At 44.1% G+C, this 24,790-nt stretch overlaps 1 protein-coding gene across 1 annotated transcript in view; it reads right to left on the reverse strand.

The window, feature by feature from the left end:
- The window catches only part of LOC306826194 (protein NLRC3-like), a 37,045-nt gene that overhangs the window by 4,916 nt on the left and 7,339 nt on the right, over positions 1–24,790 (reverse strand). Inside the window, exons 5-9 of the mRNA XM_079347368.1 lie at positions 18,646–18,822; positions 15,617–15,793; positions 14,890–15,063; positions 7,056–7,229; positions 6,341–6,514 (exon numbers count right to left, since the gene is read on the reverse strand). Of these exons, the coding sequence (XP_079203494.1) occupies positions 6,341–6,514; positions 7,056–7,229; positions 14,890–15,063; positions 15,617–15,793; positions 18,646–18,822 (876 nt within the window). The remainder of the gene's footprint in view (positions 1–6,340; positions 6,515–7,055; positions 7,230–14,889; positions 15,064–15,616; positions 15,794–18,645; positions 18,823–24,790) is intronic.

A 24,790-nucleotide genomic window follows, 5' to 3' on the forward strand; every position in this document is an offset into this window, starting at 1 on the left:
ATAAAACCCAACCTAACCGTTGGTCAGGTATTCGCTCCTGAAAACCCCAACAGGGTCCAAGTCCATCACTGACTTTATTTATTAGAATGGTTGTTTCTTACCCTTTTGATGACTCGAGTCCCTGATTGTTTTTAGTCTAGGTAAATTTAGTTTAGTTTTCATATATAAAAATAACATACATCTCACAGAGAAAACATGCTGTGCCAGATTATAGCAGTTTTCTAATTTCTATCTCAGGTCAACACAGAATACACACACAATACAATAAAACATGTGTGTGTGTGTGCCTGTAAAGCACTTTGGTCAGCTAAAGCTGTTGTAAATGTGCTATATAAACTTTATTTGACTTGACTCAATGTTTGCTTGGATGATCTGTCTCCCCTGTTGATTCAAAGGTTCGCCACTGATAATATGTCCCAAGATTTACATCTTTCCCACATCTGAGATACAGCTCTCACGCCACTCTAAACATCAAGGCAGACCTTGTATACCACCCACTGGCACAATGGATAGTTTTCCATCATGTCCCATGTTTCATGATTCGATTCATCCTTTAACAGAGACTGAAAAAGCAGTGGAGCCTTTAAGTGATTGATATCTTCTCATGACTTTGAACGATATCTTCATATGAATGTTTAGTGTCTCCATGCTGCTCTGTCTGTGATGGTTAGAGCTGCAGCTGTTCTACTGACCACTTTAAAGGTGACCTAATGATGGGAAGAAAATATAATGAGCCGTAGTTTGGACATTAAAACTCGCCAATGTTTATTTTAGCTGCTAGTTGTCCTTCCTGCATTTGTTCCTGCAGCCGTGAAACTTTAGTCTTGAAGAACCTGATTGTCTTCAACTTCTTCATAGTATAGAGAGAAATAAGATATGATGTCGCCATAAAAGATAATTTAAACTAAACTTTGGTGGCTCAATATTTATTTTTCGTTTGTTTGTGATATTTAGTTTGTTTAGGATTTATAAAAGGGTAAATTAAAGGGATATTTTTGTTGTAGACCTAATTAACAACAAAAATATCCCTTTAATTTACCACTTTATAAATCCTAAACAAACTAAAAATCACAAACAAACTAAATATTGAGCCACCAAAGTTTAGTTTAAATGGTCTTTTCGTCTGTTTTTATCCAAACACAAAATCCAACACAGCCGTTCGATCTTCCATAAAAAAAGATTAATTATTTACTTTGAATAAAGTATATTTTTTTCTGCTTCTTCCATGCATATTTTTTCCAACGGAAAAGTGTTCTATTATTTATTCTATCTTATTCTTTATATTGTTACTTATTTTGTTACCTGCTACATTTTATTTTATTGTATATGCTGCTGGAACCTAAATTTCCTTGAGGGAGCCATCCCAAAAGGATCAATAAAGTTCAGTCTAAGTCTAAAGAAACGGTTAATATGTTTGTTGAGAGGATTTTCACTGAGTAAGCCAGAGAAGAGCGCAGAGGGAGGGGACTTAGAAAGTTAAACTGTCAGATGTAGTTGCAGGTGTGGCGACATACCGCTTCGCACTTAATATTCAGCTTACTTACTTACAAGTGCTTAATGCTTGCACATGTAACTTTTTTTCTGTTTACATGTCATGCAGATGTTGTGATATTCTGCATCCTCAGGAATACCATAATTAACAGGATTTTCAAGTTAATGTTGAAAAGCATTAACTCAAACTTTTAAGTGGAAAAACAGATGTCAGAGAGCTCCCAAGGACTTTGGAGAACTGATAACAACAGGATGTTGATTAACAATCTTTCTTACTTTCAGTCAAAGACCAAACCAAGTTATTTATGCTTTGAAAGCTTTCCCCATCCCGAACTTTGGACAACCTCTATCAATCCTCAAAAAGACAACCAGATACGCTTTGGTCCAGCAGACCGACTGTCTCGGTCTCTCTTTATGACGGTCAGGAGTTTGAGAGTTTTACCTAAACCTGTTGATGTCTTCAGGATTTCCCGGAAAACCGAATAGTTAAACCATTATCTGTCTATATGAATGGAATGAAATGGGACGTGGAACAACATTGCCATCAAGTGGACGAAAACCATCGTGGGGTGTGTAAGCTGTGTAATGATGAAGTTGTACTCTCATAATTATAGGTTGTGTTACTTAGTTACAGAAGACGTTATTTTAAGTCTTTGTATGTGATTAATCTGCGTTGTTAAAAGTTTTCTTATATAAATATTATTTTTCCAAACTTCAGGATGAAATGTATCGAATGTATCCTTTAAGCTTATATATTAACCTAAAATATATGATGTAACTTATATTGATGTGAATCTGAAAACAGCTTATTGAAGCTTAATCCAATACTAAGCTTTGTTGTTTGTTTAACTCCCAGGAGTGACCTGGATGACGCGCTGTTTCCTTGTGTGTTGCGTCAAATAACTTTCCTTCAGACATGTCTTTCTTCGTTTCCACGTTACATTTATTAATAAGCACCATGTGCAAAAAACACTGTCCAACAGGTTTGTTACCGATCATAAATCCATACATAGATATTCCACACAGCCGGTCCTTCCGTACTGTATGCCGCTTCAGCGGTCAAAAACCATAAGCCCTTCCGGGGTAAAACAACAACATCCTGTCTGATAACAAACGTCATATAGGATGCGTTAAGCAACCCAACAGTGACACCTAGTGACATGAAAACCACAGTTCATCCTTAACACAAAAATTGGCTCTTACACAACTGATATCAAATTGAATGTATGGTGATTTACATATGTTTAGTCTTATTCTTAAACTTAGTGAGGAATCTAAAACTTTTTCAGTTAAGACAACGCCTATATGATACGGTGGACCATAACATACTGCTGGACAGACTTGAAAACTGGCTTTGAGTTTCTGGAACTGCCTTAAATTGGTTTAAATCTTACTCACAGGACAGGGACTACACTGTGTCTGTTGGTAATTATGAATCTGAGCATGTGAAGATCACCTGTGGAGTTCCTCACGGTTCCATCCTTGGGCCGCTTTTACTTAACATGTACATGCTCCCTCTCGTTCAGATCATGGAATATTACAACGTTTCCTATCATAATTATGCAGATGACACACAGCTCTATATATCAGTGTCAACGAATGACCATAGTCCCTTATACTCACTGAGCAAGTGCATCGACGAAATCACTGAGTGGATGTGTCAGAACTTTTTACAACTGAACCCAGAAAAGACTGAGGTGATTGTTTTTGGCCCTAAAGAGGAAAGGTCAGAGGTCAGCGCTCGTCTTGAATCCATGTCCTTAAGAACAACAAATCAAGCCAGAAATCTTGGTGTGATTATGGACTCAGACCTCAAATTCATCGTGCTTCAATCACTGCACTGGCTGCCTGTGTGTCAGAGGATCGACTTTAAAATCTTACTACTGGTCTATAAAGCATTAAATGGTCTTGGCCCTAAGTACAAGTCAGATCTACTTGTAGAATATAAAACATCCAGACCGCTCAGGTCCTCAGGAAGAGGTTTACTCAGTGTTCCCAGAGTCAGAAGCAAACAAGGTGAAGCAGCGTTTAGTCACTACGCTCCTCAACTGTGGAACAAACTCCCTGAACAACTGAGGACTGCTGTCACACTCAACTCCTTTAAATCAGGCCTTAAAACTTTGTTATTCACTCAGGCTTTCAATGAGAAATATACTGTCTGCCTTACTGCAACACATTCTTCCTTTTTTAATAGTTTTAACAGTTGTTCCTTTATCGAGTATTTTTACTTTCATCCCTGTCTTTTAATGATGTATGATCTTTCTTTTGCCCTGTTTATTTAATAGAGTTTACAAATAACAGCAAATGAATAAAATATCAATGATTTAGGATCATTGAGTATTTGTATTTGCAAATTGGTGAGAGTTGGGCTGTCGAGCATCCTGCGGGGGTGTCTTGGAGGTCTGAGCCAGCTTTCTGAGCTGTGACTCGACACAGATAAGATCAAACTGTGAACTTGTATCCTCGGGGAGACGTCCCGGTGTGGATTGTTAAGAATTAATTTCGGTACGAGTAAGACCAGGAGGTGAATCTGTGTCCAGCGGGACGTAAGACTTTAACAGTCACAGGGACTTTAAAGCAATAACATTTGTGTGCACACTGAGCTGATTACTTATGGTAGTCGTTCGTTATAAACAGACCCAACATGATTTTAAGAACCTCTATATAGATGGCAAAAGACTGAACGAACAGACTCAGATGCAGTTGAAATGTTTAATCAATGTTATGAATGTATGATTATCTTATCTTATTTTTTTATTTATTTTTTATTATTTGTATATATTTTTTATTTATTTATTTATTTTATTTTTTATATACATTTCTGTTGCATTCTTTCCTTAAGCTCTGTTTTAATGTTTTTATGTCTGTAAAGCACTGTGAGTTGCCTTGTGTCTGAACAGTGCTATATAAATAAACTTGCCTTGCCTTGCCTATACATTCAGGAGGAGGGTCTGAAACTCCCCCTTTTCTTGCCCTAATAGAAGCCCTTTACAGAAGTGATACGTTAGTAAGGTAGATGTTGGTGCTTGGTGCTTGGGCTGGTGCTGCGTTTTTGGGTTGGTGCTTGTGAGCTGTTAAGCTCTTAAAGGGGCTGACTCTGTTACATCGAGTCCAGCCAGGCCCAGCAGTTAGATCTCCTGCTGCAATTTTTCTGGAAGACGAACTCGTCTTGTCTTCATCTAATTTTTTTTAACTTTTCCTGCAAGGCAAAGTTTACTTTAATTTTTAAGATTTTGAGGAACGATTTCTATCGAATTAATTCTAAGTGCAACTTTTTACGCGTACATCTTTATATTTCAATCTTTTCTTGCACAAGCAAGGCCTTTTCAAACTTTTCTTCGGCTCACCGCATGTTTGGACATTTTCCAGATCTGGATTAAAATCGAGATGGCCATGAGATTAATCTAAGAAGAAAATTGGACTTTCAAAGACTTTCAAAAGAATTTATTTTTGTTTATATTCACTCGGGACGCTGAGAGGACGTGAGCCAAATCACCATCCAGAATTCTCATCTTTAAGCTCCAGACTCGACCTGCTATCTGGCTTACTACGGTAGCTGATGGACTTGCTGAAAACGGTTTATTGATCCAGCAAAGAGAACAAAAATACCTGTGCGAGATCCATATGAAGGAGGTTGGGAAGGTCTTCAAAAAGTAAGATTTGCTCTGAGCTTGTGTTGAGAGAAATATTGGTCGTGTCTTTTTAAGTAATCCGAGTCCAAATTAAATCCCAGATTCTTTAATCCAGTTTATTTTTTATTCGTTTGCCGTCTAAAATACTTCAAACAATATTGCGTTGTATCTCGTTACTAAACATATAATTTCACCATACGAGTCAAGTTATATATATAGTGTTCAAGGTATAACACTCCATGCTCACAATACATCAGTATTGCATTTCCCTGCCATAACAATATAGTATTTTTGTTTTGTTTTATATTTGTTTTGTTTTATTTCATTATTATCATTTATTAAACTTAACATAAAATTCATTACTGTGTTCAGTGTCTCTCTTGATAAGAAACTGCTCTAGAATTCACACTTATGATATGAGATTGATTTAATTAATAACTAATAACTATTTAATTATTCATAATTAATATAGTTATTCCTGGAAAAGCCAGGTGGTGCCCTATCAACGAGGAACGTATTAGACTAAATTTTAATACACTTATTAGACTTTTACATATTTCTGTAGCATCCTATGTGAGGCTAGGAAATATTGTCTAATCAATTAAAATACGCAACACAGACGCTGCTCGATAGTGAAGCTCCTCTGACCAAAGTAGCTTCAGTCTCGCCACGCCTGACACTACACCTAACTACTTTAATGAGGACTGTTTAGCGCAAATCAGGCAGGCAGGTACGTGTGCGATAGACTGGAGTGCATGAATTTAGAATGGATTCACCCCTCATGGAGTGTGTGTGCGTGCGTGAGAGCGAGAACTCACTGAGTCAGGCAGATGATTATGCTTCACAAAGTAAATTGCTCTGCTCGGGTTAAAATATCACTCAATCACATCAAAGTCTGTAAAAGAACATAGTTGACATATGAAAAAATCGCACCAATATTGCAATTTTGCAAACGTCATAGGATGCGTTAAGCAACCCAACAGTGACACATCAAAGTCTGTAAAAGAAAATAGTTGACATATGAAAAAAACGCACCAATATTGCAATTTTTGCTTCCTGCTGCAATTCAATTGCAAAAAACAGCTAAAAACATCGCAACATGCATTGCAATGTTTTGGAAAAGCTGCCACGAAATCTGACATTTTAGGCCGCAACAATCCCCCAAAATCGCAAAATCATAGCAGGATTGATTAACTAAATAACCCTGAGAGACTGACCTCAGAATCTCCAGTCTGCAGTTTGGATTCTTCTGAAGATCACACAGCAGCTTCATGTCTGAATCCTGCAGGTAGTTCTCTCTCAGGTCCAGCTCTCTGAGATGGGAGGGGTTGGACTTCAGAGCTGAGGCCAGAGAAGAACAGCTGATCTCTGACAAATTGCAGCGACTCAATCTGAATAAACAATAAAAGAAGAAATAAAAGTAATGCATAATCCACTCACATGTTCAGGTTGTGATGATTATCTCAACATCACTTTGTCCTGATGAATCAAGTTTTCTCTAAATGATTAGAGGATCATTTCTGATTGTGTATTCACTAAATCTAAATCCTCCAAATGTCAGCTCAACATTCATCCAGCTGTTCATGTGCACAGATAAAGAACAGGCTGCTGATCTCAGTCAGCTCTGTGATGTTACTACATTTATCAAATCAGACATTATTGAATCACAGAGTCTTCATGATTTCACTTCTTAACAGAACCAGAGGAAACCAGAGAGGCTTCATGTGCATGTTGTTCAACTTTACTTCAACGGAGTCATAAAAACATTTTTACATTTATCACCAACTTGAAAAAATAAATGTCTCCTCAATCACTAAATATCCAGAGATTTAAATTCAGACAAATACTGAAAATATATAAATCCTGAAATGTGCATCAATGGAGGATGTGGATTGAAATGATTCAAATGAATGACATCGTCAGTGATCTGACCTCAGAGTCTCCAGTCTGCAGTTTGGACTCTGCAGATAATCACACAGCAGCTTCACTCCTGAATCCTGCAGGTTGTTCTCACTCAGCTCCAGCTCTCTGAGATGGGAGGGGTTGGACTTCAGAGCTGAGATCAGAGAAGAACAGCTGATCTCTGACAACCAGCAGCAATTCAATCTGAATAAAGAATAAAAGATGTAAATGTAGATGACAGTGAAGCAAATTTAATTAGTTAAATACCAACATTATCAATTAATAAACATCTGTATTTAAATAACTGGAAGGTGTGAATCCATACACTAGACCTCACACCCAGTTGTTATTACACCAGTAATACCAGACAACTGCTCTTTAAATTAGAACAGAATTTATTTAACACAGTCAATGACACTCAATCAAAAGCTATTACAAGTTCACCTAAAGCTGAGCAAACATTTATAAAGCTAACACGTGTATGTGTGTGCAATCAACCCGTGTTCTGATGAACATGGCCGAGGTTGTTGATGCGCTGCAGAAAGGAGGGGAATCAGAGCGCCGCGGGGGAAAATAACCAAAAGTGAAGCGTGTCAGGAAAACGTTGTTGCAGCTGTTGTTATGTTCATAGTCTGTTTGGTTTAAAAGTGTTTGATGAAAGAAAAGCGGCTGAAACGCCTGTGAAAGTGTCTGAAAGATAGACCGAAGATTCCCTCCACGTCTCCTCACCCGCGACAGACACGCAGGACGGGCTGAGACAAAGGGTGTATTCACACCTAACTTGGTTGGTTCATTTGAAACGAACTCAAACCCTGGTGCGGACCTTTTGAGTAGGTGTGAATACAAACCATCGAACTCTGGTGCGCACCAAACAGCCGGACCGAGACCCAGCCAAAGGGTTCGTTTGAGGTGTGAAAGCAACCAGACCTCAGTCCGACCCAGCTCTAAAAATCGTATGGCTTTTTGGACATTTGGCTCCCGTAGCCTCGCGCATTAAGGGAAATAACTTTAACCATGTTATATTGGACTCGACACTACCGGACTTTCACCAGTTTGTAAGCTGTCCCACCAGGAAGAACAGGGCAATAGACCTCCTGTATGCAAACGTGAAGGACGCCTACACTGCCACCCCCTTACCACCTCTGGGGAAGTCCGATCACAACCTGGTCCTACTCAAGCCACAGTACAAGACAAAGATCCAGAGACAACCGGTAACAACACGCACCTTCAGAAAGTGGTCTCCTGAGGCAGAGGAGGTTCTCAGAGACTGTTTTGAGACCACTGACTGGAGTGCCCTGCAAGAGACCCATGGTGATGACATTGAGGGGGTCACACACTGCACAACTGACTACATGAACTTCTGTATGGACGTTGTGGTTCCCACTAAAACTGTGCGCTGCTTCCCGAACAACAAGCCCTGGATCACCAGCGATGTCAAGGAGATTATTAAGAAAAGGGCATTCAAGGAGGGAGACCAGGCAGAGCTGAAGCGTGTGCAGGGGGAACTCAAGGTCAGACTCTGAGAGGCAAAGGAGGAAGGAAGGTAGAGCAGAAGCTGCAGCAGAACAACATGAGGGAGGTCTGGGAGGGCATAACAACCATCACAGGCTGCAAGAAGAAAAACAACAACGCAGAAGACGGGGACCCTGAGAGAGCAAACCAGCTCAACTTGTTTTTTAACAGGTTTGACAGCCCCGTCGCTGCAGCCAGTGCATGTTACCCCAGCGCCCCTCTACACACCCCCTCCCTCCCTCTCACTCCCCCCAACACCTCCACCAGGACAAACACAATCTCCAGAGACAATCCATCCCCCCTCCCTCCACCATCACCAGAGACCAGGTGAGGAGGTCAGCAAGGAGCTGAAAAGACTCCGCCCCATGAAGGCAGTAGGCCCGGACAAGGTGTGTCCCAGGATGCTAAAGGCTTGCTCTGCTGAGCTGGGGGAGCCACTTCAACATTTCTTCAGCATGAGCCTGCGGCTTGGGAAGGTTCCTGTGCTCTGGAAGACCTTGTGCCTCACTCCGGTCCCCAAGAAGAAAAACCCCAGTGAGCCAGGCGACTTCAGACCAATCGCTCTGACATCCCACATTATGAAGACCTTTGAACGGCTGCTGCTCCAACACCTCAGACCCCAGGTCCAACACTCACAGGATCCCCTGCAATTTGCATACCAGGCAAAGGTGGGCGTGGACGATGCCATCCTCTATCTTCTACACAGGGCTTACTCTCATCTGGACAATGGGAGCAGTGTGATGAGAATCATGTTCTTTGATTTCTCAAGCGCTTTCGACACCATCCATCCCCTCCTAATGAGAGACAAGCTGACCGAGATGAGGGTGGACTCGCAGCTGGTGAGGTGGATCACTGACTACCTCACAGAGAGACCACAGTACGTCAGACTGAAGGACTGCACATCTGACACTGTGGTCAGCAGCACCGGAGCACCACAGGAGACTGTGCTCTCCCCTGTCCTGTTCACCCTGTATACCGCTGACTTCCAGTATAACTCTGAGCTCTGCCACATGCAGAAATACTTGGGACAACACTGCGATGGTTGGTTGTGTCAGGGATGGACAGGAGGAGGAGTACAGGAGCCTGATCGAGGACTGTGATGTGGTGCAGTGCCAACCATCTGCAACTAAACACCTCCAAGACCAAGGAGATGATGGTGGACTTCCGAAGGACCAAACCGCATCTAGAACCTGTTTCCATCGGGGGGTCGACGTGGAGGTGGTCAGGACCTACAGGTACCTGGGGCTGCAGCTGGATGACAAGCTGGACTGGTCGCCTAACATGGACACTACCTGCAGGAAGGGACAGAGTCGTCTGTACTTCCTGAGAAGGCTGGGGTCCTTCAACATCTGCAAAAAGCTGCTGCAGATGTTCTAATGCAGCAGAGGAGCATGTTCAGTGACAGACTGCTGTCACAGTCGTGCTCCACGGACAGACTCAAGAACTCTTTTGTCCCCCTGGCCATAAGACTATACAACACTTCACTGTCACGGCAGGGAAGAAGCACACGGTGAACCCTGGACTCATTTTTCACTTTTTTTTCTCACTCATCTGCTCTGCTGACCTCAGAGTCAGGACACTTTAATGCATACTGATAGTCACCTTACTGAGCACTGGTCACTTTAATGATAATCACCCTAATCATGTCTGGTTTCATCCTACTGTTGTGTTATGCTACATCTGTAATGGTTGACATGATCACTCTAACTAGGTCAAGTTTCACTCTATTGTCTTTGACACTTAATGCTAATCTGCTCCTCAATAGTTTGGTACGTTAATGGAAATCACCCTGATCACTCCTGGTTTCACCTTATTGTTTTGGACACTTGATGCTAATCACTGCTCCTTTATGTTGCTGAGCATTTCAATGGCCCAATCTGTATCCCTGCATTGACTGTTTAATGACTGTACTCACACGTCTGGCACTACCTCAAACACCTCTGTACATGCACAAACAACACTAGTTTCTAGAAGGTCAGCACTTTGTTTCTAAGGCTCTTTAACTGTTTACAGGTCTCTTTTAACCAGCACACATGTTTTTCTCTTCTTCACAGGTTATGTACATTTATGCTATATAAGTTTAAGTCTAATGCTAATGCTAACTGCACAGGTTTAACCTGTAATTATGCTTACTCTTAGTCACATAGGGGCTCCTAAATCTATCTATCTATCTATCTATCTATCTATCTATCTATCTATCTATCTATCTATCTATCTATCTATCTATCTATCTATCTATCTATCTATCTATCTATCTATCTATCTATCTATCTATCTATCCATCCATCCATCCATCCATCCATCCATCCATCCATCCATCCATCCATCCATCTTGGTGAGATCGCTTCCTGTTTTTCTGGTATAGCAGTGATCGATCCACTACCTTTGTTGGATTACTTTCCATACTTTCTTGGATAAACCATCCCAATGATCTAAAACACAGTGTGTAAATTAAAGCTGGTCTTTGGTTCCACCCTGCGCTTGAATCCAACCAACATGAACATTTCTTGTGTAAGTAAGTTTTGAAAGTTTGAATAAAGTGATTTCTTGTGGCTGTTGATTTCATTTTCAAAAAGACACTCTTCCACTGTGGAAGGAATCAAATCATAAATATTATAGTGCATGACATAAGTAAACACTTGAGTCAAACAAGCAGGAGACCGCTTCTTATTTTAGTGAGGTAAAAATGAATTTTGGATTCGATTAGAAGGATGTTGTGGTGGGTGTGATTTTTCTAAGATGGGAAACAGAGGAGCAGGAAGAAAGCCATACTGTAGATTCATGTTTACAATTAAACTGCAGTTTTCCATGTTTCCTGATGCCCAGCCCCCAGTTACATACAGAAATCAGCACTCGATTGATAACAGGAATCCAATCATTAGCCTTACATTGTGTCTTTTGCTTGAATTTAGCAAATAAAGTTTTTTAAATTGAATTGAATTTTGTTCAAACAGAAAGGACCATCAGCCCTGCCACCACTTTGTCAAACATTATCAGAACTACACGTTTCTGTTTGTTTGCTTCAGAGTAAAAACACAAGACACGTAAACAAGCAGTACAAGAACGCTGCTTCATTCTTTCATTTGGTAAAAATCTAACTTGATTTTGAATAGAATTATGTTTTACATTTAAATACATAGTACATTCAGTATCCTGTATTTAATTTAGAAACCCTCAGTGTGTCTAAGGGCCTGATTTACAAAGATCTCAATTTTGCTCATTGCAAAAGTTTGCACGTTTGGCTTGTGGGCGTTTTGCGGGTGATTTACTCAGAACATTTGTGTGAATGACGTCAGGTGCAAACCTTGTGGAGGCGGTAGTATTTCTGTCAGGCTTTTGCGTGTTCTACTGGTTTACGTCACAGAGAGTTTGGACGGAAAGCTGGACGACAGCAAGCCCAAAATAGGTATTAGTGAGAGACAAATGAACATCCAGTATTTTCAAGTAATAGCAGATAAATATGAATATAACAAAAGGAAAAAGTGGCTTATAAGAAAACCTCGGTATTAAACATGGCCTCTCTTTTCTTCCCTCCCTCTTTTGAATGAACTGTAATTCATTGCGCAGGAGGTGCGAGTCCTCTGTGGCATCAAGTTTGCACACGCTTTAATTAGGGATGTCTCTGACTTAAAAATGTAATATTTGGAAATGTCGGTATCGGATTTTTACAACCAATATTGGAACCGATATTGGAATTTCCGAGTCTGCATGAACGCAGCACGAGACGTTTATGGGCGCGCGCTTGATTACGTTAACAACAACAAATACAACACGCTGGACTCGTGGCTAACAAGTTAGCTCACCCGGTGAATGAGGTGTCCGTGGTTTGGAACTATTTCCAAGTGTCTACTACGGATAATAAATTTGCAATTTGCAATGACTGCAAAGCGTCGGTTATGCGAGGAGGAAACAAGGTGTCTTCCTTTAATACATCAATTTTAATAACCCATGTCAAGAAGAATCACGCGGAGTTGCATGCTACATTTGCGCAGCAAAGTGATGAAAAGAAGCAACAGCCAAAACCGAAGAAAACCACACAGTTGTCGCTTAAAGAGTCAACTGAGAAAAAACAATGTGGCAGCAATGGAGAGGCTGCTGGTGGAAGTGCAGATGACCCAGGCCGGGAGGACCAGGACTGCCCACCTAAGAAGGCTCGAACATGTACCAAAAAATCCTTGCAGAGAATGAAGTTGCAGCTCAAGCACCTACAAGCGAGACAGCGCAGGTGAGTAATTGATTAACTCTAATCATCAAACTAAATGTAATCTGCTGTGCTGAGTGCGTCACATTAAAAATATACATTACATGCAATGAATACAATAACCATTTGGCAGTCAGTGCTTCAAAGAAAAATAAATAATAGAAATTCTATTAAAGAAATGGAGGAATTCTATTATATATTTATTCCCTGTCTCTCTTTTTTATTCTTTCTTTAGGTGCATGCATACCTAGGAGAAGACATCCCCTCGAAAGGATGCCCTTTGGAGTACTGGAGGCATCAGGAGAGAGGATTTGGTTACTCTCAAAAGAGATTGAGCCCAGTTTGAGTATATTATTTGACAAGTTATGGCCAGTCATTCATTGACTATGTTTGTTTACAACTAATGGACTGAAGATATGCCTCTTCCTTTTTTTTATATTGTCTGTGGTGTTGTTTGAGGCTGTTTGTTGTTGAGGTTTCTCTCTAACACTAAATAAATATGGCACTTTTTTCCATCATTTAAGTTGTTCTCTTATTTTTCTCAGTGTGTACATTTGGAAAGCCATGTTTCATTCACATATGCATCCAGTGGGGCATCACAATAAAATTAGGCATAATGTGTTAATTCCACAGGAGATATTTTATGTTGTTGTTACCTAACAGTTTTGATGTAAAAAGCCTGCATATATCGGTGATATCGGTATCGGAAATTAAGAGTTGGACAATATCGGAATATCGGATATCGGTAGAAAAGCCAATATCGAGCATCCCTAGCTTTAATACATGCAAACCTTTAGTAAATCAGGCCCTAAGTGTCTGCAGATGCAGAATTGCACAAAGACAGACCTGCGCCTTGAAAGCAAACCCACAAACAGAAGTTTGTACAGCTGCATCAAGCACAGTGAAAAGCACACATCCAGTGTGGATGAATCACATCATGAGCATTTCAGTGCATCTTTTTGTTCAAACATAATGAGAGCATTGTAATAGCTCCTCAATGATAAATACAACTTCATGAGGACACTTATAAAATAACTGAGCAGCTTTTGCCCCCCGACCACGGTCACTGCACCGCTGACCACATGTCATGACGCAGACTGGAGTCACGCCAAGTGCGCTACATCATAAAATAAACTGAGGATAACGCTGTGTCATGATGTACATTTATGAGAGCTTCACCTAAACGGTTGAGATTAGTCTACCTGTGCTGACTGTGAGTGGATTTGTTGATCCGCACGTCAGTGAAAGTGACGTGTTTTCACCCAAAACAAGAATTATTTGAACAACTTATTTTAAGGACATGTAAACAATACTCATCAAATAAGTACATGTGTAAAAGGTTTGCACATTAAAGTAGAGTAGAGAAGTAATGAATATGTTTAATGTCATATAGAATATACTAAATGTGATTTTGTGCAGCAGCTGATGTGATTCAGGATTCACTAATAAATGTCTGAGTTACAATGACCTGAGTTCAGCTCCATAATACAATAAGGCTGATGTGTTCTTGTGAGGTGAGCGCCATCTACTGGTGACAGCCTACAATTAGATACATGGGCGTGTTCACAGTGTAACGTATGCAAAGAGGGGGCGCTCTCTCTTTGCCTGGGAAGTAACTGGAAACCAGCTGACAGCTGACTGGTTATCGTCCTGGAGGGGAAAATCCTGGTGACTGGAACTGTACACAACCACGCACACACGTGTGCTTTATAAAAGTTTGTTTGGGCTAATGTACGGATTTACGCCTTCCAATCATTTAAATAAAGATATTTATTAAATTACAAAATTGGTAACTAAATTATTTTAAGACTGATTTTGTGTTATTTGGTTATTGTTCTCTGATTTCAGGGTGGAGCCTCGTCATTACTAATTCATAATATTACTCATTTATATTAATCATTAATTAATCGTGATTATTAGTATAAATGTAATAACCAAACTAACTACATCAAACCCCAACAGTCATAAAACATGTTTACATCAAATCTGTAAATTATTCAGCAAATTGAAAAAAATAAATATACAGAGATCATTAAATATACAGAGATTTAAATTCAGACAAATACTGAAAATATATAAATCCTGAAATGTGCATCAATGGAGGATGTGGATTGAAATGATTCAAATGAATGACACAGTCAGTGATCTGACCTCAGAGTCTCCAGTCTGCAGTTTGGACTCTGCAGATAATCACACAGCAGCTTCACTCCTGAATCCTGCAGGTAGTTCTCTCTCAGCTCCAGCTCTCTGAGATGGGAGGGGTTGGACTTCAGAGCTGAGATCAGAGAAGAACAGCTGATCTCTGACAAACAGCAGAGACTCAATCTGAATAAAGAATAAAAGGAGAATAACAATAATGTATAATCCACTCACATGTGTTCAGGTCATGATGAGTATCTCAAGATCACTTTCTCCTGATGAATCAATTTTTCTCTAAATGATTAGAGGATCATTTCTGATTGTGTATTCACTATATCTAAATCCTCCAAATGTCAGCTCAACATTCATCCAGCTGTTCATGTGCACAGATAAAGAACAGGCTGCTGATCTCAGTCAGCTCTGTGATGTTACTACATTTATCAAATCAGACATTATTGAATCACAAATCTTTATGATTTCACTTCTGAACAGAACCAGAGGAAACCAGAGAGGCTTCATGTGCATGTTGTTTAACTTTACTTCACATAGTCAGAAAAACATTTTCACATCAAATCTCTAAATTATTCAGCAAACTGAAAAAATATAAATCTCCTAAATCCCTAAATATTCAGAGATTTTAATTCAGACAAATACTGAAAATATATAAATCCTGAAATGTGCATCAATGGAGGATGTGGATTGAAATGATTCAAATGAATGACACAGTCAGTGATCTGACCTCAGAGTCTCCAGTCTGCAGTTTGGACTCTGCAGATAATAACACAGCAGCTTCACTCCTGAATCCTGCAGCTTCTTGTTCCAGCTCAGGTCCAGCTCTCTGAGATGGCAGGGGTTGGACTTCAGAGCTGAGGCCAGAGAAGAACAGCTGATCTCTGACAAATTGCAGCGACTCAATCTGAATAAAGATAGATAGATAGATAGATAGATAGATAGATAGATAGATAGATAGATAGATAGATAGATAGATAGATAGATAGATAGATAGATAGATAGATAGATAGATAGATAGATAGATATTATGATTATTAGCATTCACAAGAGGACACTTAACTTTTATAACCAGCTGACATCTAGCCCCACAGACACCCAGCAAAGCTCTTCAGACTTAAGAGCTGAGCCCAGAAAAGAGTCCCCTATGACAGTTGGATCGGACACAGTCTGAGCAGCCTCCCACCAACAGAGTCAAACACATTATAACACAACATCAGGGATCGATGAATGAAGATACAGCAACTCTGGCTCACTATCAGAGTCAGAGAAGTCTTCTGAATCACTTTCTTGCATTTTGGTCTTTTCCTTTATTGAAGGCATGTCCTGCCTTTAAACTATCAAACCCAACTAGCCCGACTGCCAAACTCCATTCCTCCACCGAGTGCAAGGTGCCGTAGTTTAATTCCGTGCCAAGGGAAGAGGTTTCTGAAGCTCACAGAGGCATTGGCACTGGGCCTGCGACCTGCCATGACACACAGCCAAGTAGGCTAGCACTGCCGTGCAGCACTCCGAGCGTCACACACATGATCCCAGTCGGATGGCTCAGTGGCGCCCTGTTGTCGTTTTCTAAAAGGCCTCTCCATGGAGGTTTTTTTGTCCGACATTTATGACCATTTTTATGCACATTAACCATGTAAGGACCTACATAAAATCCTCTTACAAGCATTGTCAAAACATTACAGTCTGCCATATTTGTTTTAATGCACGAAAAAGCCAAGTATAGCCAACTGTAGTTGCAGGTACAGTACAAGTGACGGGCACTACAAACAGCGCCCCCTACAAACCACGGCCACCCAATTGGTTAGGGGTACATTAGATCAGATTTGATGGGACGTACTTTGTAGAGGTCATGATTTGTACAGAGCATGGTTTGTAGCCAGTCTATGCTCGACCCTTCTCAGATAAAGCGTTTTACAAGTTACAGGTTATTTCGACGAACTTGTCGTTCATCCAATTATCACAAACTCAGTGTCAATATGTTTTAGACATGTTGAAGATCTCCCGTTGTGCTCTGCACGATTCTTCAGGAAAGGGCGTGGCCTCTGTGTACTTCAAAACTTTTACTTTTACACAAATAAAACTTTAAGGCCTGCTACGTGTCCACCTCTCGCTTTTCGACTCCCGAGGTGAAGACACATCCCAACATGCACAGGCTGCTTTGGGCCCTTCATCACTGCTTAGGGTTTCAATTTGGTTTGTTCTTTTTTTTTTTTTTTTTGCTGTTTGTCAAAGCTTACTTCGTGAACCTGTGTCTTTAAGGTGCTATATAAATGGAGTTATTATTATTATTAGATTAGGCGTGCAAAATATTGGTAAAACTGACATTTCAATTTATACATTTTTTTCCCAGCGATATGAAAAAAACGTATATTATACGTATATTTTCAACAGATGACTTGAATTGGAAATAATCATTCATTGGAAGGATTTTTTAGGGGAGTAAATTTAAATCCTCGGAACAACGGAATCCTCCCCAGAATCCTGTGGCCACTTCTGGTCTATGAGGTGCCTCTATCAACGGTGGAGACTTTGGAGAGGAAGGTGAGCAGCCACCTCAGAAGATGGCTGGGGCTACCCAAGAGCCTTAGCAGCATTGCACTCTATGGCAACAGCAACAAACTGCAACTGCCATTCACATCCCTTGAGGAAGAATTCAAGGTGACAAAAACCAGAGCGGTGCTGCAATACAGAGACTCAAGAGATCCAAAGGTATCCAACGCTGGTGTTGAGGTAAAGACTGGGAGGAAGTGGTGTGCAAAGAAGACAGTACAACAAGCAGAGTCCAGGCTGCATTTCAACAGGCTTGTGGGGGCAGTGACAAGCGGAAGAGCCAGCTTGGGATCTGTTCCGACCAAGAGCGGGGTGGAAAGCGAGGTGTCTCCCTGTGGAGGTGGGATGCAGAGGCTTCACTGCCAGGTCCTTGTCCAAAGCCTTCAGTATTCTGGGCATCGTGGGAAGAGGCAAAGAAGTTGCCCTCCGCAAAACCACAGAGGCAGCAGAGAAAGCCTCAAGATGGCTGTGGTTAAAAAGAGGGGAACCATGGGGAAAGAGTAGCTAGGTAGCCATCTGGTCACAAGCTGGGGCCTGATCAACCCCAGCTGGGTCGCCTGGAGGAGAGCGTATGATGTTGAAAGACCCGAAACGCTCGATGAATCCAGGAACATCACTGAAGATGTGGCCAGAAGCATCACTTCGATGTATTTGCTCACAAATAGAAAGTGAAAATTATTATTGAATGCATAATGAAAATACCTTTTTACTTTGATTACCATCCTTTCTTGAACTTTTATGCCATCATGTTGGTTTCAATATAACAAACACAAAAGCATGTGATTCTGTAACTACTCTTCTGAAGTGATTTTGGATGGAGTAATAGTGTAATACAAGGTTTGGCTCACCATGACACCACATTCATATATTACTCTCCTATCAATCCAATCCTTAAGGCTTCATCTCTCTGTATTCAGGTTCAAACAGCCTTCAGCTGAGGGAGCTTCATCATCACATAAAGGAATAAACATGAGGGACAGGTCATTTAACATTTTATCACTAAATTGCCAAACAGGTTCCTTTAATTGTGTCTGTTCAGAAATGCTGTTTAGGAGGTTTGTGTATTTCTTTATATTTGTGTTAGGACCCCTTAAAGATGAGACCATGCATCTCAAGCTGCTAACCTTTAATAAGTTTCTATTATATATATATATATATATATATATATATATATATATATATATATATTACAGTCAGTGATCTGACCTCAGAGCCTCCAGTCTGCAGTTTGGACTCTGCAGTCCCTCACACAGCAGCTTCACTCCTGAATCCTGCAGGTTGTTGTTCCAGTTCAGGTCCAGCTCTCTGAGATGGGAGGGGTTGGACTTCAGAGCTGAGGCCACGACGTCACAGTGAGTCTCTGAGAGTTCACAGTCAGAAAGTCTGTTGTAACACATAAAATAGAGAAATATTACTTATAAAAGAAGCGTTTGATATTCATGTCTCACATTTGATGATTAAACAGTTTGTCCTGTTTGGTCTTAACTTTACACATCAGTGGAATCTGTCACTGACACAAACAGTTTCATCACTCGTTTTCCTACCTGCACATTTTTTAATCCTTTAATCATTCACTGGATAACAAATGAAGTTTTATTTAGTATTACATCAAGCCTATTGTGGAAACCCCCTCCTTCTCTCACTCTCCTCTACCTGGCTTTATTGATGCATTCCAGTTGAACAGGGAAGTGGGAAATTCAGAGTTCCTTGTCGGCAGTGTCAACTGGAACGCCCCCTGAAGTCATATTGTTAATATATTTCTCACCAGCTGCTCTTTATTCTAGTTGCTCAAGGTCACTGCTTCTCCTGTTTTTGCAAAATAGTCAGCACTCTGTACCTCTCTGTATCAGTCCACTGTATAACACCCAGATAGCAGAAGACACTCCCCTGAAACTATCTTTCATGAAACTGTCTGTATTAAAACTCTTGTTTTGCCATCATCACTTCATCTTCTTCTTCTTGCAGGCCGAGGTCGAGTGGAGCAGAGAAATTCTCAATTCGGTCTTGATTGTACGAACAGCCTAAAAATCTTTCAGTATTTACAAGTCGAAGGATCTTGGAGTAGTCCAAGTTAGTATCCGACATGGCTGCTACGTGCATCAACCGTACATTGAAGCTGTAACTATCATGTTTATTACCCGCTTGCTCCTCTGTTTGTGTGGTTAAATTAAACACTCTGATAGTATCGTGACAGTTCTGTCTGTGGACATGTCATTTTATTTTTGTTCTCAAACTATCACGTAGTGTGTTGTTATCGTTTGGTGTTAGCTAACAATTCAAAGGTACTCCTGGAGGCGTCCATGTTCTATTTCGTATAGGCTTCGCCCTCTAAGGCTATCGCTATTGGGTTTATCCCTCGCGCGTATGCGCAGCACTGAAGAGTTGTAGTCCACGCCCACCCATGAGGTGGGCCCCTCCCACAGTCAACCTGCCGGTATATAACCGGAAGGGACCGTGTGTTCTGTTCCCTCTTTTCTTCAGCGTGTAAGTATGCACAAGCACCTGCAAGAGAAACAGAAATTTAGCATGTCTGCCTCCATCCGTGTGTGTCCAAAATGTCAGACCGGGTACATCTTGCCGGTTGATTCTCACCGTCTCTGTGAGGCCTGCCTTGGGTCGGAGCATGCCAGCCTGGCATTAAATTCACGGGCGACGTGTAGCAGCTGCCTACGCCTTCCCCGTGATGACCTGCAGCGGAGAGCGGAAGTCTTCGCTGTAGCTGCAGAGCCGGTGTGGCAGGTGGGGGAATACACGGGGGGTCGGGAGATAGACATGCTGGATCATGGAGAGGAGTCTGGGGATTCACCGTACTCCATCCGTGGGTCGGTGTCAGGGTCTCCTATTCCTCCCCTCTCCCTGCCGGGAGGGCTGGAGGATGCACTTGACACCGTCACCGAGTCAGATTGCCCAGGCTCTCTTGGGAATCAGACTGCGAGCGGCTCTCAGCCCCCGCCGATGGTGGGGGGTCTGCTTCAGGAGCTGCCGGGTATCATTAGAACGGCTGCAGCTCGTCGGGGCCTCTCTGTGCCGATGGCACGTGAGGAGGAGCCAATTGATGAGATGGCGGGGGATTTTCCGCTTCTCCGGCCGGTCCGGCGGGACCCAGTGTGGCCGCGGTTCCCGGCTCTGATCCCCTATCAGGAGGGGGCAGCGGCGGATCCGAGGCTCCTGAGGGCTCCGGTCTCCACCTATACATCCATCACAAAAGTGGAGGGGTTTACAGACCGTGGGTTCCCTCCAGTGCCGCCTTTGGAGGCTATCCTGACGGCTTTTTTCGGGGTCCGTGCCGGGGGCTTGGGGAGACATCCTGTCTCAGGATATGTCTCTCCATCGAGCCAGGATCTGCTGACAGCGCGCCTGACGGACAGGTCGCACCAATGTGCCTACCAGGCCTCTGCTGCAGCTAATAATTTGTCCTTATTAGCCCATTCCATGTCGAGACTGGCGGTCCAGTCCACAACAATGGCACCAGAGGAGGCTTTGGAGATTAGAAAGGCATCCAGCGCTGCCCTTTCTCTGTGTGCCACCATTGCGGTTTCGTCGGCGAGGATTGCAACGTGGCAGACCCAGGTGCATCGGCACCTCTGGCTCCAGCGGTCACCCATCCCCGAAGCTGCCAGGAGGCAGCTTGTTGAGGCTCCGGTCAGCCGTGAGGGGCTGTTCGGGCCACAATTCGGGGCCTTGGCGGATAGTTTGCGGGTGGCAGCAGAGGAGGCGGACTCGTGTGGACTTGTCTCTTCCGTCTCCACCCTCTGTGTGTGAGCCTCTTCGGGCTCCCCAACAGCCCTTTCGAGTCGAGCCCCCTTGGGCTGCACGGGAGCTCGCTCCAAGTGCAGCGGCGGTCGGGGCTCTGACGTGGCTGATGGACAGGGGGGCGGAGCCTCCGCTACAGGTACGCCCGCTCTCGGAGCATTACTCCGTATGGCGGGATGTATGTTCCCTGGACAGCTGGCTGAACAGACTGCTTCAACGGGGTTACGCCCTGCAGTTTGCGTCTCCCCCTCCACGATTCAATGGGGTAGTGGAGACGATCATGCCATCCAGGGAGGGGCGCCTGGCTCTTCGGTCAGAGCTGCAGGAGCTCCTGACGAAGGGTGCCATCTCCAGAGTGGAGCGAGAGGAGGAGAGTCAGGGTTTTTACTCTCGCTATTTCCTCGTGCGGAAGAAGACAGGCGGGATGAGGCCCATCCTCGACCTGTCTCTTTTCAACAAATCGATTGTGGTCAGATCATTTCATATGCTGACAATCAAACGGGTGCTGGAGTGTGTTCACCAGGACGACTGGTTCACATCCATCGACCTAAAGGACGCCTACTTCCATGTCCCCATCCTCCCGAAACACAGGCAGTACCTGCGCTTCGCGTTCGAGGGGACCGCGTATCAATACAGCTGTCTGCCGTTCGGTTATTCCCTGGCTCCGCGCACTTTCTCCAAGTGCATAGAAGCAGCTCTAGCTCCGCTTCACCGGGCAGGGATGAGAGTGTTATTCTATCTGGACGACCTGTTGTTATTGGCGCGCTCCAGAGAGGAAGCAGCTCTCCAGACGAGGGCGCTCGTGTCTCATCTGTCGAGATTGGGGTTCATTGTGAACTGGGCGAAAAGCTCCCCCATCCCATCCCGGTCCATAATGTACCTGGGGGTGATATTAAACTCGGCCAACATGTCAGCTCGGCTCTCCCAGCAGAGGGTGGAGGCGCTGACAGAATTATTAAGCCGAGTGAAGCCACGCAGCACGGTGACAGCTCTCACTGTCATGCGGCTGTTGGGCATGATGGCGGCGGCTCATGTCGTTATTCCTCTGGGCCTGCTCCACATGAGACGTCTGCAGCGGTGGTTCATCCGCCAACGCATCGATCCCCGGCTGCAGCGGAGACGTCTGCTCTGCGTTCCTTTATCTGTTGCGTTGGATCTGGCCCACTGGGGGAATCCCCGCGTGACGTCGGCGGGGGTGCCCCTGGGAAGGGCTACGTCACGCATCTCAGTGTTCACAGACGCATCTCTCTCCGGGTGGGGAGGGACGTGTCTGTCCCGAGCGGTAGGAGGAGTGTGGCCGGCGCGCATGTCCCTCCACATAAACGGGTTGGAGCTGCTTGCGGTGTGGGAAGTGGTTCATCACTTCTTCCCCTTGCTAAAAAATCATCATGTGCTGATCCGCACAGACAACAGGGCGACAGCCGCCTATATCAATCGCCAGGGCGGGGTGCGTTCAGCCCAGCTTCTCGGCATAGCCAGGAAGCTGCTGGTCTGGGCGAGCACACGGTTTCTTTCTCTCCGTGCTCTGTATGTCCCCGGCGAACTGAACCGGGGAGCGGACATCATGTCAAGGGGGGGTCCTCATCCGGGATCTTGGACCCTTCACGCAGACCTGGTTTCCCAGTTATGGGAAAGGTGGACATGTTCGCAGCACGCGAAAATGCACGGTGCCCCCTTTGGTTCTCCCTGAGCGCAAAGGACGACCCTCCTCTCGGGGTGGACGCCTTTTCGCATCGGCTATGGCCGAGGACGCTCATTTATGCGTTTCCCCCTGTCCCGTTGATTTCGAGCTTCCTGGACAGAGTGAGGAAGGAGAAGCTGTGCGCCATTCTGATCGCCCCGTTGCGCGAGCATGCGATGTGGTTCCCGTGTCTACGTCAGATGACGTCAGGCGAGCCCTGGGAGATCCCTTGGAGGGGGGATGCCCTCTCGCAGGCAGGGGGCGTGCTCACGAGCTACCCGATCATCGGCCAGCGTCTCTGGGCTTGGCCGCTGAACGGACACATCTGGTAAGTATGGGGCTGGCTCAGGATGTGGTGCGCACTATTCAAGGCGCTCGGGCTGCCTCCACAACGGCATCTTACGCCGCAAAGTGGGCTGCGTTTCAACGCTGGTGCGGAGAGAGAGAACTCTCCGCTACTGCGTGTCCTCTGCCTCAAGTGCTTTCTTTCCTCCAGTTTTTAGTGGACCGAAATCTGGCATTTAGCACTATTAAAACATACACGGCGGCAGTTTCATCATGCCACGAAGGTTTTGGAGACCGTTCGTTGCTTGGCCACCCGCTGGTGAAGCGGTTTTTAAAAGGGGTACAGAGGCTTTGGCCGGTGGTGCGCAGCCTGGCCCCGCAATGGGATTTGGCACTGGTGCTGCGCGCACTGATTGTGGCGCCGTTTGAGCCTTTGGATCAGATTCCCCTACGTTTTCTGTCGGCTAAAACGGTTTTGCTCTTTGCCCTGACGTCAGCAAAACGTGTCAGTAAGTTGTCAGCTCTCTCTGTGGCTCCGTCCTGCCTCAGGATCCAGGAGGACGGTAGTTCGGCTGTATTACGGCCAAACCCGGCGTTCATGCCAAAAGTCATCACTAGCGGGTTCAAGTCGCGAGTGTTCACGCTGTAGGGGTTTTTTCCTCCTCCCCATACATCTGGGGAGCAGGCGACCTCCCACCTGCTGTGCCCAGTGCGCGCTCTGGCATGCTATGTTGCGCGCACAGCTGCCATACGTTGTTCTCAGCAGCTGTTTGTTCACTACAGGGCACATTCTGTGGGACAGCCCCTGTCTACACAGCGGCTGTCACACTGGCTGTGTGACGCCATCACACAGGCTTATATCGCCTCAGGAGCTGAGCCTCCGGCGGGTATTCGGGCGCACTCCACCAGGGGAGTTGCTTCCTCAGCTGCCCTGCACGGGGGCGTGACGGTGGACGACATCTGCACGGCAGCTTCGTGGTCCTCTCCGTGCTCTTTTGTGTGTTTTTATCTACGGGATGCCTCCCGTTTCTCAATGTCTCACTCAGTGCTCAGCACTCTGTCTGCGTAAGAGTGGGATGTTCCGTTTTTTCCCCTGATACTGTCAGGCGAAAAATGGTTGTTCGGGGTGTTGTTGTGCTTGTGGTACCTTCCGGACCCAGTGTGGCATTGACTACATCCTGCTTCGCCTCTAACCCAATAGCGATAGCCTTAGAGGGCGAAGCCTATACGAAATAGAACGTTAGTTACGTACTGTAACTCCAGATTCTATGAGTATAGGCGCAGCCCTCTAAGCGGTGGGCCCCACTGACTCCGTGAACGGCTGAAGAAAAGCCCTTTATTGGGGAACAGAACACACGGTCCCTTCCGGTTATATACCGGCAGGTTGACTGTGGGAGGGGCCCACCTCGTGGGTGGGCGTGGACTACAACTCTTCAGTGCTGCGCATACGCGCGAGGGATAAACCCAATAGCGATAGCCTTAGAGGGCTGCGCCTATACTCATAGAATCTGGAGTTACAGTACGTAACTAACGTTTCTTTTCTGATTTTCAACTGGAACACGTGACGTAATTCCCAGCTCTGACTTCCCAGTTCTGAGGTAAATGAAACGCAGCATAAGTTTCCTGGATGGG

Source organism: Symphodus melops (genome assembly GCF_947650265.1).
Source record: "Symphodus melops genome assembly, chromosome: 7".
Lineage (NCBI taxonomy): Eukaryota > Metazoa > Chordata > Actinopteri > Labriformes > Labridae > Symphodus > Symphodus melops.